Below are 15,979 nucleotides of genomic sequence, written 5' to 3'. Positions count from 1 at the left end.
TGTTAGGAAAATTCTACTAGGACAGCTAAACTTTATTTGGGGTTAATCAGAGCCTCTTTAATTGATGGCAGGTGTGTACCCAAGAAGACTGCTGTAATTTAAATCAAAAGATGCTTCAACAAAGTATTAGTTTAAGGGTGTACACACTTATGCAACTAGCTTATTGGTCATTTATTTTTATATTTTTCCCCTAACATATTTTTATTAATTGAATTGTACAGGTTTTAGGTCACATTAAAGGTGGGAAAAGTTTTGAAATTATTTATTGTCTCATTTTTATATCACAAAAACCTGGCATTTTAACAGGGGTGTGTAAACTTTTTATGTCCATTGTACGTACACTAAAGCTATGCCCTTATCCTAGTTTTCATATGCTCATGCACGCATGTACTCACCCACACTGAAGCTATACTATTGCCTAACCCTACCTCTAACTTTAACCCCAAAACACATCCATGCACACACCCACTCCTACCCAAACCCCACTTAGCTTTTTTGGTAAAAATGATATTCTAAATTCCAAATGTTAAACAATTTAAACTGCCTCTTAGATTTATTGAACAAATGCATATTCAGTATAGTGCAGGGTAACCATATTATATATGATCACATAAATAATAGCATGTATATCGTGCATTTTATCAAATGTACTCCTTTTAAGTGAGGTTGCGTTGGCTGTGTGTATGTGTACAGGTCAAATGTGTTATCTTGATATTGCTGAGATGGCATTTTGCAGTATTGTAAATGTACTTTTTTGAGTTGTTTGCTGTACTTTATTCGGTTATTTATGTTTGTGCTTATTCACTTAGCACCCACAGGACCATTTGCAACATTGCAGCATCATTTCTCAAGACAAAAAAAATCATCACCATCTGACAAGCAGGTAAGAGACATGTTCCTTAGAGTTGCTTCCTAATTCTGTATATGAAACCATTTTAAATGTTTTCATTTCCCTGTATCTTTTTTGTCTTGGTCTCAACATTTTAGAAGTATGTATCCTTGTTTTACATATGTTTGAAATGGTATTGTTTGCTAAAGTGTTAAAAGCTAAGTGAGAAGGACAGCAGGGGAGATGAAGAATCTGAATTGACAGATTGGCTCTGTGCCCCTCCCATATCTTTGGCACTGCAGTCAGAGGGATTTCACAAACTTGAAGGCAACTTTCTTTTTATTCCCGATCTTTGCCTAGCTAGCTCTTGCTCAGTGATTGTTCCAGCTGTCTCTCTACAGAGTACCTATTAGCCGAGTCTGGATTTTGGGATATTCTTATTCATCGGTGGATTTCTCATTGTTGAGATTCCCTAAAATTGTAAGGCAGGAGGAGTACTAGAATATTCATACAATTACTAAATCTGTGTGAATGGGTTAAAGGAAATGAGATGTGGTGGTGATAGTTTGTGATCCCTTGTGTTTGCTATAAGTTAAATGTGGTGATAAAATTTCTTTGTGTTCTTCCAATGTACTGCATTGCTTATCAGTGAGTAACTGTCTTTTGGCTAACAGGACCACTGGCGCACCAGCCGAGAATTGAACCGGAGAACCTCTTTCTGTGAGGTGACAATGGTAACTGCTGCATCACCGCGGCCTAGTTTTGCTGATCAAGTGACTCGAGAGCACTTTCTGGTCAAGTGACTCGAGAGTACTTTCTGGTCAAGTGACTCGAGAGCACTTTCTGGTCAAGTGACTCGAGAGCACTTTCTGGTCAAGTGACTCGAGAGCACTTTCTGGTCAAGTGACTCGAGAGCACTTTCTGGTCAAGTGACTCGAGAGCGCTTTCTGGTCAAGTGACTCAGGCTGAGGTAATCATAATTTATGGGTTTTTATGTTTATAATTAGGCAGTTGATCAGGTACATCATTAATAGCCCAGCCACTGCATAGCCCATTACTTGCTACACCTATCCATAAGGGTTTGTGGCACTGGATCGGAGGTGTATTTGCAGTTAACTATTCGTTTGTCCATGATGCATTTCAAGATGGTTAGGGGGCTACTTTGATAGAAGGGGAAGTCAGTATCAGAGGAGAGGAATTCTTCTGGAGAGGTACTTTTCCTGCTAATAGGTTGTTTTTGTTACAGTAGTAGTTTGTCTTTTGTACAGATGTTCATGGTGTTACGGGATGTTCTTCATGTTTCTCTGTTGCAGTCCTGACTTGTGGGATTTCTTGCTGTGAAAACCTTTGGCCGGTGTGATTACCAGAGAGAATTCTTTCATCCTCCTAAGGCTGGTGAATGCCCTAACCAACGTCAGTATGCTTGGGTATGTAGGGAGCCAGCATATGTCATGAAATCAGTCTTTTCTTGCCATTGGAGCCTGAAGCAGTATTTCAGTGCGTCAGTTGGTCTGCATTGGAGAGAAGTTGTCAAAGATAAGTACCCCATTGGGGAACTCCTTTCTTTTGCCTTTAACTCATGCCAGATAAAATAATCATCTCTGCTGTGGTAAGCAGATCCCATACAGAGACTTCCACTTGCTTTGGCTTTGTGTCACCTGTTTAGGCCCAGATCACAATGTCTCTAGTTGCCACCTTTGAGCCCACTTTTACTGTAGGACGATCAGACATAGGGCAGAGATTTTAGCCAGATTCCTTAGTCTTGAGATTGGTCAAAACTTTATCAACGTTTATTATTCGCTAATTTCTATGGCAAAAAACATATCGTTAGCTCCGTATATTCATTCACTGGTTTTACAGCTTTGGCAGGCACTGCCCTCTTAATCCACCCTTGGCCAATGGCCTGTTTCTCCCCCTGGCATCCCCTCATCAATCCTCATTGGCCCACTTAAAAATATCCTCTACCAATGACAGGAACACCACATTTCTACCTCACATTGGCCAGTAAAGTAGCCACCCTTATTTTCAGCAACCCAACTCATTAACAGGACGTAGCTGGGTAACATTGACCATTTACCTTTAGTGGGACAGAAGACCATTGGCCTGGTTTTTACAAAGGCCCCCCCCTCAACTTGCATTCCAAGACAGAACAGCAGCTCGTGGGATAACTCAGTAATTTTTTCCCTCTTTCATGTGCTAATTTAAGTTCAGCAGCAGTAAAATATTGGCCGACCTTTGTCTCCTTTTTAGTAGTTTATATTTGAACTCGCATTTCACCTATCCTTACTTTGATAGTCTTTTTTACACCCCTGTGTTTTCCTCCCCACTTTTCTCTTGGTATCTAGTTCGGAGAAAATCTAAGTAACTCGTACCATCATAAGCACTACCTCCTTCCTCCCCCAACCCTGTTTAGGCAGATCCGATGAAGTGGAAGTGGCAAAGTGCTGCTAACATACTTATATTATGTTTTTTTTGTTTTTATTAAGCTTTATCCCTCACTGTCTATATTCACCCACTTTATATTTTATCAGGTCAGCATTGTCCTTCTCTCCCCACCCAGGGATATTTTTCAGAGACCCTGGATATGCTTTGCTCGCATACCTTAATCTTAACACATCTCATACATGTTAGGGCATAGAGTGTTCTTTTAAATTTTAATTTTATTAGGTTTGTTAACTCTAATCCTTAACTTGAATCGGTATGTTTTTAGATATCAAGTTTTCATTTAAAATGCACTGTTTAATGATGCTTGCCCTAAAAATACAGGCCATGATATTACGAAAATAGATTGACATGCCATTTTAGTAATAAATATATTGCCGGAGATTTTCACTGTGAGTTCATTATGTGGTATTCATCTTTACCTTTGATTTAACAGCTTTAATGTTTGTGAGCTAATTGTTCTGAAAATATATGAAAATATGTAGTATTTTAATTCTGTTGGAGGCAGAGACACATTGACAGCCCAGTCACTCATGACTCGGACTTTGTTTTTCATTGGCTGATAAACCTTATCAAGGCCAACCTATGACAAGAGTTTTAAATATTAACCTATGGCATTTTCAGATATAATTCAGTGATTTTCTATGGTTATATAACTAAATAACCACTTTATTTTAGTAAAAACTGTATAAATACACAATGCACCTTTTACACTGATTTATTTCACTGTGCTTATCTGCCTTTTTGTATTCTCTTCAATAAACGACACATTCGTAAGAAATGTAGAGCTTCGTCTGGATTTTTAACTGCATATAGGCAGTAAGCTTGCTTTTACAGGAACCTTAAGTTGCTTGGGCTTGGCTGGCACATATAACTATTCACTTAGTTATATTGTCTAATTTTGTTTGTTTGAGACTTATTTAGCGGAACCCATCCAGTTCCAATAATTTTTGTTATTGGGTGCTAGTCAAACTTCAGAGTGTATCTAGTGTTATTGGATTTCTGATTAGTCTTAAATCTTATTAGCAACATCTGATGATTTCCGCCAGTTGTTTGGAGGTTGAGCAGCCTAGGTGTAAGAGGGAAAAAAATAAGAGACCCAAGCTTAGGCCCTTGGACAATAACCATTTTCTGGCTATTTCTCCTTCTAGGCTTGTGATTGTTGAAGGCGAGGAGCCTTCTCAGCCGCCTTCTGTGTCTGAGGTGGTGGTACAGGCCTCTGTCGACCTGTTTGGAGACCAACTTGCTGTTGTGTCCCTCTAACTCTGCACAGGCCATTGCTTTCAGCTCATCAGTTGGGTCCGAGGTGGCTGTGCAGGCTTCTGCTTCCAAAGAGAACTGTCTTCACGATGATGTTCCTTTGAGGTGTTGGCCTACACTGTTTTATCTTTCTTCCAGAGAGACAGGATGTCTGATGTCCTTAGGCCCAAGGCCAAAGTGACACCTACGAAAAGCACTGCTTCTGGTCCTTCGCCTAGGACTACTGGCTCCCTTTCTCAGTGATACCAACAGGACTTAAACAAGCTGAAGACATGATTCCCATAGTTAAGTCTAGAGAAACACCCAGGGATGCCTCCCCAGGTAAACGTAAAAGAGATCCTACTTCTGAGGCTTGCACAGATCCTTTTGAATCTGATGAGGATTCAGACTTAGAAGGGTCTGGTTCTGAGGAAGGACCCTCCCTCACTTCTTTTGAGGATTCAGATTCAGAAAAACAACCTCCCCCCAGGGATATCACCTTTGGTGAGACCCTCCGTGCTACAAGGGAATATTTTCAGTGGGAAGCACAGGAATACCCTCAGTCAAAAAAGAGAATTAGGGTATTTATGGATCTGCCAGAGCATAAACCTCTTGCTCTTCCACCCATTTAGAGGTGGTAGAGGATGTCTTCCAGGTTTCCTCCTTGAATCCTGAATCTTTTCCCCCAGCCCTTCGTAAACTAGACAGGTTTTATAGGGTCCAGGACTCCCATATATACCTTTTCAAAAATCCTTCTGCTGATCCAGAAGTGGTCATCCTAGGACCCAATTGGGGCTAGAGCCATTTCCTCTGGAAGCCCTTTGCCTATGGATAAAGACAGCAGGGCCCTTGATAGATTTGGAAAAAAGGTATAGACATTGGCCACCATTACTATGAGGACTGTCAATTTCATATGATTAAATATCAGCAAACCATTTTGGATCAGGTTAAACAAAAGATCTCCTCGCTGCTGGATAAAAACCTTTCTAAAGAGCTTTTGTATCTCTGCCACTCCAGTTTTCTGGTAGCAAGGCATTCCTTCCAATGTGGCTGTGATGCTGTGGAGGTTTCTAGCTGGGCAGCTGCTACTGGCTCAGTTATTAGAAGGCATGCGTGGCTTAGGAAACAATCTCTTCCAGACCATGTTAAATCTAACCATCTTGATGCTCCCCTTGACAAGGAATTCCGCTTTGGACCTAAAGCTGAGGCTGTTCTTAAAAAGATGGAAGATGAAGCTAAGTCTATGCAGACTGTGAAAGACTTCCTCCAGATTCAGCTTCTTAGGTTTAGTAGAATCTTCCCCACTAAAGACTTGTCCTTTGCGTCCCAACCTAGTGGCCGGCAGAGGAAAGCCTAGCAGGAAAGGACTTCTAGGCAGCGGCAACATCTGCAGAGACCCTGGCAATGGACCTCAGAAACTTTCATGCAAGGGATCAGGCTCATGCCAGAGAGCAGCAATGACTTCTTCCCCCACAAGACTAGGAGAAAGGCTGTCCCTGTTCAAACAAAACTGGACTCTCATCACTTTAGGTAAGTGGGTTCTGGACATAATGGTTACAAACTCAGTTTCAAAGAGCATTTAAAATACTCAGGCTGTCCAGATATTCCTCAGAATCAAAAAAACAGGGTCCCTTTACAAGTCCAGAATTTGTGTTCTTAGGTGGTATTCAAAACTAATCAGATTTCTAAGAACATCAAAAAAGCAAAGGATTCTATTCCAGGATATTCCTGGTTCACAGAAAAGAAGGTTCTTGGCGTCCTATCTTAGGCCTGTCCAGCCTCAGTCAGTTTCTCCTAGTTCCAAACTTCAAAATGTTAACTCTTCAAAAACTCCTGCCCATGATAGCCCCATGGGTCTTTATAGTTTTTCAAGATCTAAAACATGCCTACCTGCTCATCCCAATTTGGGAATCACACAGAGATTTCTTTGCTTCAGAGAAAGTTCCAATCACTGTTAATTTTCAGCACTGCCCTTTGGCTTGTCTACTGCTCCAAGGGCTTTCACAAAGTGCTTAGCCCCTGCAATTGCCTTATGCAGGATCAGAGGGGTTCAGATATACCATTGTCTGGATGATTACTTGACACAGGTCACAAATCTGTGTAAACTTCACAAGGGTCTGAAGTTTACTCAAGATCTCCAGGCCTCACTGGGCTTCACAATAAATCTGTAAAAATACAACGCTGTTCCAGCCAACAGGATATTTTCTTGGGGACACTTCTGTACTCGTCACTTCACAAAGCCTTTCTTCCCATAGACGAGGTCTCCTTTTTGACCCACTGCTTTCAAAGAATCCTGCAGAAATAATGCATCTCAGCCAGAGAGTTTCTCCGAGCACTGGGGTACATGGCATCTTATGTCAATAAGTTTCCGTGGCCAGGCTGCACATGAGAAAATTCCAGTGATACTTCAAAAATATATGGTGCCAGCACATTCCGACCCTGATGACTGAGATACAGCTGATTCGTTGTTTCAAAGAGGAGTTTACATGGTGGGTACAGGTGTGTGCCCAAAATGAAAACCTTCCATTCAGATTAATTCCCCAAGGCCACAGTCTTACTACAGATGCTCCAGACAGCCTGGGGGCTCACTTTCAACAACTTCAATCCCAAAAGAAGTGGGAGGTTCAGTTCAAGGACAGGCACATAAACTGGAAATAGCTTATGGCAGTGCAAAAAAGCCTGATGGCTTTTAAGGAAAAATGGGAACCAGTGGTCCTGTTAGTGAAAACAGACACCACAGTTATGTGGTAAAACGGGCAGGGGGTCACCCACTCTTCCCTCTGTGCTGCCTAATATTGTAGGTTTGGGAAACTGCTCCCTCTCTGGGGTTGCACCTCCTGGCTGAGTACCTTCCAGGGGCTCAAAGTACTCTGGTAGATTACCTCAGCAGAAACTTGATGGACCCCCACAAATGGTGTCTGCATCAGGAAATATTTCTCAGCATAGCCCACAGATGGGAAGTACCACAGGTAGACCTCTTCATCACCAAGGAAAACTCTCAAACTGGAAAGATTCTGTTCCAGGATCAAACAGAAATCAGCCTGGAGAGCAGATGCTTTCTTCCTTTGGACTCCTGTCTTCATTTATGCATTCCCTTCCTTACCACCTAATACCTCAAGTGCTTCTAAAGGTAAAAGGACAATACTGATAGCCTCAGAATGACCCAGGCAGCACTGTTGGTCTCCACTTCTTGAATTAACCAACCAGTCTATAGCTTTTGCCTCAGAGAGTCAAACCTCTCACTCAGCACATAGGAAGGATTGTGCACCCCAACCTGCAGACGATCATCCTTTCATCTTGGATAATTATACAGCATCCAGGAACAAGTTTACCCTAAGTAAACAGGTTCAGGACATTCTCAAAGAATACAGAAGGCCTAGCACTAGGAAATCATACTGGGCTAAGTGAAAAAGATTTTCCATCTGGTGTCAGCAGCAACACCACAATCCTGATTCAACCCAGATTGCTACCATTCTAGTTTATCTAACTAGTCTGGTTGCCAAGGGCCTTCTGTACTCCACCATTAAAATTCATACATCTGCCATTTCGGCCTGTGATGATCATAGTGTTTCCCTGTTGCAGTCCTAACCAATGAGTTATCCGGCTCCCGGTAGCCCTCGATTGGCCAGAATACCAAATGTAAGTAAATATGACATTGGCTGTCGGTTGTAAAGGACGTCCAATACAAAAGGAGGCAGCCGACGTCAATTCGTCAGTCTTCCTTGCCACAGAGCCCAAAGCAGAAGCATTTTTGCACGAGTGCCGGTCGGCAGTTTACCTTTTTGATTTCCGACTACAAAGTTGAAGTCAACTACAGCTAAGTACCCCATTGGGGATCATCTTTTCTTGCCTTAACGAATCTCAAAGCCAGTAATTGTCTTACCTATGGAAAGCAGATTCCCCATAGAGATTTTCATTCCTATTGTATTATTTGTTTAGGTCTTGACCACGACGTTCCTAATTGTGATCTCTGTGCTTCCTCCTTTTGAGCCATCTGCCACTGCAGATTTAAAGTTTCTCTCTTGGAAGACTGCCTTTCTTTTGGTTGTAACTTCAGCAAGGAGGGTTTTGGAGCTGCAACCTTTCATGGCTGTGGAGCCTTTTATTATTTTCCATGCAGATCGTGTCTCTCTGAGAACCAGTCCCCCTTTTATGCCTAGGGTGGTTTCTAGCCTGACTCTTAATCGGTCCATACACTTTCCTACTTTTCCAATCCTCGAAATAAAGGTGAAAGGATCCTGCATTCTCTTGATGTGCACAGACAGCTCAGATTTTACCTGGACAGGACTAAAGACCTTCAGAAATCAGCACAGTTATTGATCAGTTTTGCCCCTGGAGCTCAGGGCATAGGTATCGCTAAGCAAACCATTTCTAAGTGGATTGCACATTGTATTACTTTGTTATTCCTTTCATGGCAAGGTTCCTCCTCAAGGGGTTAGGACCCACTCCACAAGAGCAGCTTCCTCTTCTGCAGCCTTTTTAAGGGGTGTCCCTACTAAAGACATTTTAGAGACTGCCACATGGTCTTCTGTTCACAACCTCACAAAACATTATAATTTTCTTTTGTTTTCTAGAGCCAGAGCAGGGTTTGTCACTGCTGTTCTGCACGGCATTCTCTCCAGTCCTCGATTCTGTTGGTACCTCCTCCCTTTTCTCTGGGCTTTGGTAATCAACCCATTGGTTAGGACTGCAACAGTGAAACACGATGAACATAGTACAGTTGTGTACACTTACCATAAATGTAGATGTTCAAGTGTATTCACTGTTGCAGTCCTGGTTTCCTGTTCTCCTTTCCTAAGGTACAGGCTGAATCTGGTTTTATTTGCCAAAGTTTCTTTTGGCTTAAGCCTTGTTTTCTGGGGACTCCTAACTGTTATGGCAAGAAAGACTGAGGAAGTGATGTTGGCTGCCTCCTTTTGTATTGGACGTCCTGACGTCCTTTACAACCGATGACAGCCGATGTCATATTTACTTACCTTTGGTATTTTGGCCGATCGAGGGTTACCGGGAGCTGGATAGCCCATTGGTTAGGACTGCAACAGTGAACACACTCTAACATCTACATTTATGCTAAGTGTACACAACTGTACTTTTCTGCTCTTCCTCCTGTCTTTTCATATCCCCTGTTAAGATAATTTCTTAGGAGAGTCATCCACATCAGACCACCCAGGAGACAATCTACCCCTCCATGGGACCTTAACTTTGTTCGGGAAAAACTTGACATTGCCTCCTTCCAAACCTGCAACCTCTGCCCAACTGAAGTTTCTAACTTGGAAAACTGTTCTGCTACTGGTTAATCACCTCAGCCAGGAGGGTCTCTGAGCTGCAGGCTCTCATGGCGGTGGAACCATTCCTCATCCTCCACCCAGACAGTGTTTCCCTCAAAACTAACCCTTTTTTCATGTCCAAGGTGGTCACTGACACGTCTCTAAATCAAGCCATTCACCTGCCTATATTCTTTCCCAACTCCCAGAATAAAGGGGAAAGAGTACTCCATTCTTTGGATGTACATAGGCAGCTCCACTACTCTCTCTACAGAACAAGTGCCTTGAGAAAGTCTGACCAGCTTTTTGTGACCTTTGCCCGTAACTCTGAGGGGAAAACCAGCTTCTAAACAGACCATCTTAAAATGGATTTTCCACTGTATCTCCTTTGATCACAACCATCATGGCAAAAAATCTCCTGAGGCTGTCAGGTCACACTCCACTAGGGCTACTTCATCCTCTGCTGCCTTCATGAAAGGGATCCCTACTAAGGACATCCTGGAAGCTGCCACCTGATAATCTGTGCATATGTTCACTAAACACTACCACTTGGTAGCCTTTTCTAGGTTCAGAGCAGGATTTGAGATTGTGCCAGCCTGCAGGGTATCCTTTCTTCTAACTAATCCCCTTCCTCCCTCTTTTCAGCTTTGGGAATCTTTCTACAAGCCAGGACTGCAATAGTGAAACATGAGGAAGATAGTATAGTTGTGTACACTTGGCATAAATGTAGATTTTTGAGTGCATTCACTGTTGCAGTCTTCTCTCCCTGCCTCCTTCCCCCTTAACCTACTAGGTGAGTACACCTATAACCTCTTTTCTAGCCAAGGGACCCCCCCTTTGGCCCCTCTTCCTGAGTTCCCTATTATTCACCTGGGGCTCCTACCTGTTAGGGGAAAAAAAAATGGGTGTTGTGTTGTCCTTTCTCGCCTTCGTTCTTGCTGGTTGGGTTTGGAGCCGAAACTTGGCTCAGACTCTGCCGTATACCAAAGCTCGAGAGTTTCTACTGGCTTGAGGCTATAACCTATCCCATGGTGCTTAGCGGCTGTTCCCCGGATCTTGTTTGCCACTTGAAGCTTTGGGATGGTCTTCGCTGGCTCAGGCTAGTAAAATTTAGTATTGTACTCTGTTTTTGGATAACTTCTCCTAAAAATTACTATCACATCTTAGTTTACCTTTCCCAGTTATACTATAATGCCTTTTTGTGAGACTGTATTATTCTTGGCTATTTTTTCCTTTGCGGCTGTCTTTTTGGGCCTTGTTTTCTCTCTTCCCCTTATCTAGTTAAAGAATCCGATTTAGTTAGAGGATTGTTTCACCTTCCTTTCCTCCCTTAAGGAATCGCCATTTAAATTAGAGGCATCTCCTCGGGTTGGAGAAGATTGTCATTTTAGAGACTTCTCCTCCTCCCTAGCCTTTGTTTTTTCTTTAAAAAAAAAAAAAAAAAACTTTCTGTCTTGCTTCTACCTTTTATAATAGTTTCAAATTACTGTTATTTCTTTGAAAGTTAACATGTCTAAAGAATCTGTTAAGGAGCACAAACAATCTGGATTTAAAACGTGTGATTCATGCACTCAGAAAATGTCTATAATGGATGGACACGCAAGTTGTGTGTACTGTCTAGGACCAGTACATCTCCAGAACTCCTGGTCCATTTGTCATAATTTCAGCGCAAGGGTCTTACAGTAGAGAAGAAATAAGCTCATTGTAAGAGGCTTGTTGAAAGTTAAAGGTAATTAGACCTCAAAACTGGATAAGCTGAAAAAAGCTGCTTTGTCTGCTCCTGTGTCTGAGTCTTCAAGCAGTTTCAAAGATACAGCATCCTCGGATCCGAAGGTTATTGGTTCTGACAAATCAGGTTCTCCCTCTGTTCCATCTGTCTCCTAGGAATCATTTCGGAGACGAAAAAGGAGTCAGTCACCATCCTTGGAGCCTGTTCATTTAGTGCCGCAATCTCCTTTGTTACAGTCTGTGGCAGGTAGCCACAAATCGTCAAGCTATTCCTCTTGATCCTCCATATTATCGGACGATGATGTGGAGCAGGTCATGAAGAGGTTGCTCCGGACCCAGGCCCTAGCAAAAATTCTCTCGAGCCCAGCCCATCGGATCATGGAGCCGACAACTGTACCTCAGATAACATTGATTCCTCCTCTGCCTCAGACGATTTCTGAGCCAGAGAATATGGAAGTCATTGTGCTGGAACCGGCGGAGCCAGTAGGTGACATCTGCTCCGATCTCGTCGATGTGGTCTTCCATTGAGGGATCTGGGGGTCGACACTCCATAGTCTGCTCTGGGGGGAGAGTTGAGCCGGACCCTTGTCGGAACCGGCTCTCCCACTCAGTGCTTCAGCTCAGGTGAGTTCAGCTCCCACATCAGCCTCGGAGCCACCCTCCTTGGTGCCAGAGAGATCTCCTGGCCCCTTGGGACCGGAGTCTCTGTCGGCCTAGGATCGTGGTGCATTTGAGGTGATGCAGAGTGTGCTCTCCACCGAGTCTGCTCCACTTTCGGCTCCGGCATCTCTTCCCCCAAAAGGGCCGGTGTCCACATCGTCTGCTCCACTTTCGGCTCCAGCATCTCTTCCCCCAAAAGGGCCGGTGTCCACATCATCATCCCCAGAGTAGAGAGTCAGTGCCTTAGGAAACGTCAATGGGTGGAACCTCCTCTTCTGATACCTCCCCCCCGAGGAGGTCCTTCGGAAGAGACAGTGCAAGAGGAACCATGTAGACTCCCGAGTCTGTCACTTCTGATACTGACTTGGAGGATTCAGAAGGGTCCCCACGGTTGCCCTCTGAGGATGTGTTTTTCAGACATTCTGGAGATCCTTAAGCAGAGGGGCGGCTGGAAGTCCCTTTCCCATTCTGAAGATAAGTTGGTATACCTGGAGGCCTTTGGCTCTTGCCCCTCCACCTCTAGAGTGCCTCCACCTTTCGACTCACTCCTGGGTGTAGTGAGTTAGAAGGTGTGGGACTCTCCAGAATCAGTGGACCCCGTTCTGCAGAGGCCATATAAATTTATTATGGCCCAGATGCGATGGTGGTGGCTGCGGCCACAAAGAAGGAATTAGCTGAAACTTCTGCATCTGTCCATCCACAGAGTGTCACACGATGGATAGGTATGGGAAGCGTACGTTCTACTCAGCGGCCTTTACCTTGTGGTCGCTGAACTGTTTGTTACATTTCACCCGACTTCAGAGGGATCTCTTAAAAGAGCTGGGAGATACCCTATAAGGTACTACAGCCCAGGATTTATTGGATAAGATTAATTCTCAGCTTGCAACCTTAACATCCATCACTAACTTCTCCATGCGCCTCATTTCCTATGCAGCTGCTGGAGCGAGCAGGGCAGCAGGCACAGGAATAGCTCTTCAGACATTCCTGGATGTGCCTTTGCGAATTTGCTGAACCCTTTAGGTCTTCCTTCATTGACGCCCCCTTTGATTGCTCATCCTTGTACAGGCGGAAAGTGAGAGAAACTCTCACCAGGAGTCAACAAGATGGGCAAGACTCTATCTGCCATCCGAGTCCCTTTTTCCACCCCTACCAGACCTTATTCTAAAGGTCAGAAGAGCAGAAAGATGTGGTTCCCGAAGTCCAAAGGAGCCTTATTTGATGCTAGTGGTGGTCCTTCCCCCAGGGGCAGAGGGAGAAATAATGGAAGATGCCATCCACACGGCAGAGGGGGCCCACAGAACCAGGGCGACAGATACTTTCTGTGGTCGGCCCAACTGTCCACCTCTGGAGGCAGTCGGGAGGAGATTAATGCTGTACCCAGAAGCCTGTCTGAATTTGACTCGACAAATGGGCACAGTCCATTATATCCAGGGGTTACACCATTCCCTTTCACTGTTCACCTTGTCCATCGAAGTTTATCCCAGACATTCCACCCGGTCAAAGGTATCGAGCAACCCTAGAAATTCAAACGTTGCTAGAAAAGAGAGTCATCCAAGAAGTCCCTGCAGACCAGCTAGGATCTGGAATTTGCTCAAGGTTTTTTTTAGTTCCAAAAAAGACAGGTGACTGGAGACCCATATTGGATCTCAGCAGACTAAACAGGTCAGTGAAGAAGTCAAAGTTACGAATGGTAACACTGCAGTGTATACTCCCATTTCTGGGAATACACAATTGGATGTGCTTATTAGATCTTCAGGACGCGTACTACCACATAAAGATGGACAGGCGCTCCAGAAGATTTCTATGCTTCTGGCTGGGAGCCAGTCATTACCAGTTCAGAGCTCTACCCTTTGGACTCACCACAGACCCCAGAGTGTTTACCAAATGCATGGCAGTAGTCACGGCTCATCTGAGATGTCAAGGCTTCCAGGTGTTTCCATACTTAGACAACTGGCTCCTAACTGCCACCACCAAGCAAGCTACTAGTCAAAACCAGGGACTTGCACCATCCATCTGTTCTCAAAACTAGGCATTACTATAAATGCAGGAAAATCTGCTTTGTTGCCAACAGTGTATTACCTTTATAGGTGCAGATTTAAACACAAACGACAGGCTAGCAAAACTGCCTCAAGAAAGGATACAAATGTTACGTAGTCAAGTGCTTATCTTACTCAACAAGAAAAAAAGTACAGGCAAGATTTGCTTTCAAGGTCCTAGGCTCTATGGCAGCAACAATAACACTAGCTCCCCGGCACAACTTCACATGTGAATATTACAGTGGGAACTCTTTGCCCAATGGTCCATACAGGAGTTACCCATGTCTCACAAGATTCTCATTACAGATTCCTGCAAGAGGGACCTGCTTTCGTGGATCCAGTCCACTCAGGTAACAATGGGAAGACCATTTGTACTTCCCCAATCTGTCGCTACAGTAACCGCGGATGCGTCCCAGATATGGTTGGGAGGTCATTATCTGGGACAGATGGTCCAAGGGGTTTGGAAAGATCATGAGTACCATTTGCACATCAGTGTCCTAGAGATGAGGGCAGTGCTTCTGGCATTGCAAGCATTTCAGAACTCTCTTCCCACAGAGACTATCGCAATTCAGACAGACAATATGTTGGTATGGTGGTACATCAACAAACTGGGAGGAACCAGATCCTATCCCCTGTGTCGGGATGCCCAGAGAGTTTGGCAATGGACGATATCTTCTCAATGCTTTCTGATGGCAACTCACATCCCAAGGGAAAATCCAGTGTCATAGCAGACAGGTTAAGCAGACTGATTCTCATGCCTCACTAGTGGTCCCTGAATCAGGAAGTTGCGAATCTAATGTTTCTCAAATGGGGCTAGCCTTACTGCAACCTTTTTGCCACTCCCTTCAATGCCAAATGCAGCAACTACTTTGCCCTCATTTCCCCTCTGGGAGAGTTACCGAGGGATGCACTCGCCCACGATTGGTCCCCAGGACTTCTTTATGCTTTTCCCGTTTCCTTTGATTCCAAAACTTATTCAGAAAGCCAAGTCATTGAGTCGCGGGTTAGTTCTCATTGCTCCGTACTGGCCTTGTCAGATTTGGTTTCCTTTCCTTTAGCCCCACTTCAGGAGGACCCATGGATCCTGGGCCCAGTGCCAGATCTTATGACGCATCAGTCAGCAGCGCTCCATCCTGCCCTTCAGAGCCTCAAGCTGACAGCTTGGTTTCTCCACTTCCAATCTTAGCCAGGCTTCCAGAATTATCCCCTGCAGTACACCACATTTTGGTGGTCTCGCACAAAAAGTCAACTAGGAAACTTTACCCAAGCAAATGGAAGAGGTTCTCTTGTTGGACAGATAAAAAACACATCCTTTTACAGCCTTTATACTTGCAATTTTGGAATTCCTGACAGAAATATTTAATCAAGGAGCAGCGGCGACCACTATTCCAGTTCAGCTAGCCGCTATATCCAATTATCATGTAGGGGAACTCTGATCTAGTGTAATGTCCCACAAGTTATGCAAGGCCTTCTTCAGGAGTACATTTCTGTTAAGACCTCCTGTAAGAGAACCTCCTCCCCAATGAGATCTAAATTTAGTATTATCAGTGTTGATTCTTCCCCCTTCGAACCAGCATATTCTTGTTCATTAAAATTTTTATCCTGGAAAACTCTCTAATAGCAATTACCTCAGCAAAGATGGTTTCAGAGTTACAGGCCTTATCCATCCGTCCTCCCAATTTGATCTTCCACAAATATACAAATCCCTCCTTCTTACCAAAAGTCTGTTCTGAAACAAATTTAAATCAGTATATAGAATTGCCTGTTTTTTTTCCTAATTA

The 15,979-nt window shown here is 43.9% G+C and overlaps 1 protein-coding gene across 1 annotated transcript in view; it reads left to right on the top strand.

The window, feature by feature from the left end:
* The window catches only part of LOC122810645 (MLX-interacting protein-like), a 1,455,256-nt gene that overhangs the window by 1,312,565 nt on the left and 126,712 nt on the right, over positions 1-15,979 (top strand). The window contains exon 10 of the mRNA XM_044082218.1: positions 810-883. Coding sequence (XP_043938153.1) covers positions 810-883 — 74 coding nt within the window. The remainder of the gene's footprint in view (positions 1-809; positions 884-15,979) is intronic.

The sequence above is a fragment of the Protopterus annectens genome, chromosome 9.part0, assembly GCF_019279795.1.
Source record: "Protopterus annectens isolate FY-2018-M chromosome 9.part0, PAN1.0, whole genome shotgun sequence".
Taxonomy (NCBI): Eukaryota; Metazoa; Chordata; order Ceratodontiformes; family Protopteridae; genus Protopterus; species Protopterus annectens.
Note: the sequence above shows the minus strand (reverse complement) of the source record. Positions and strands in the feature narration are given on the sequence as shown.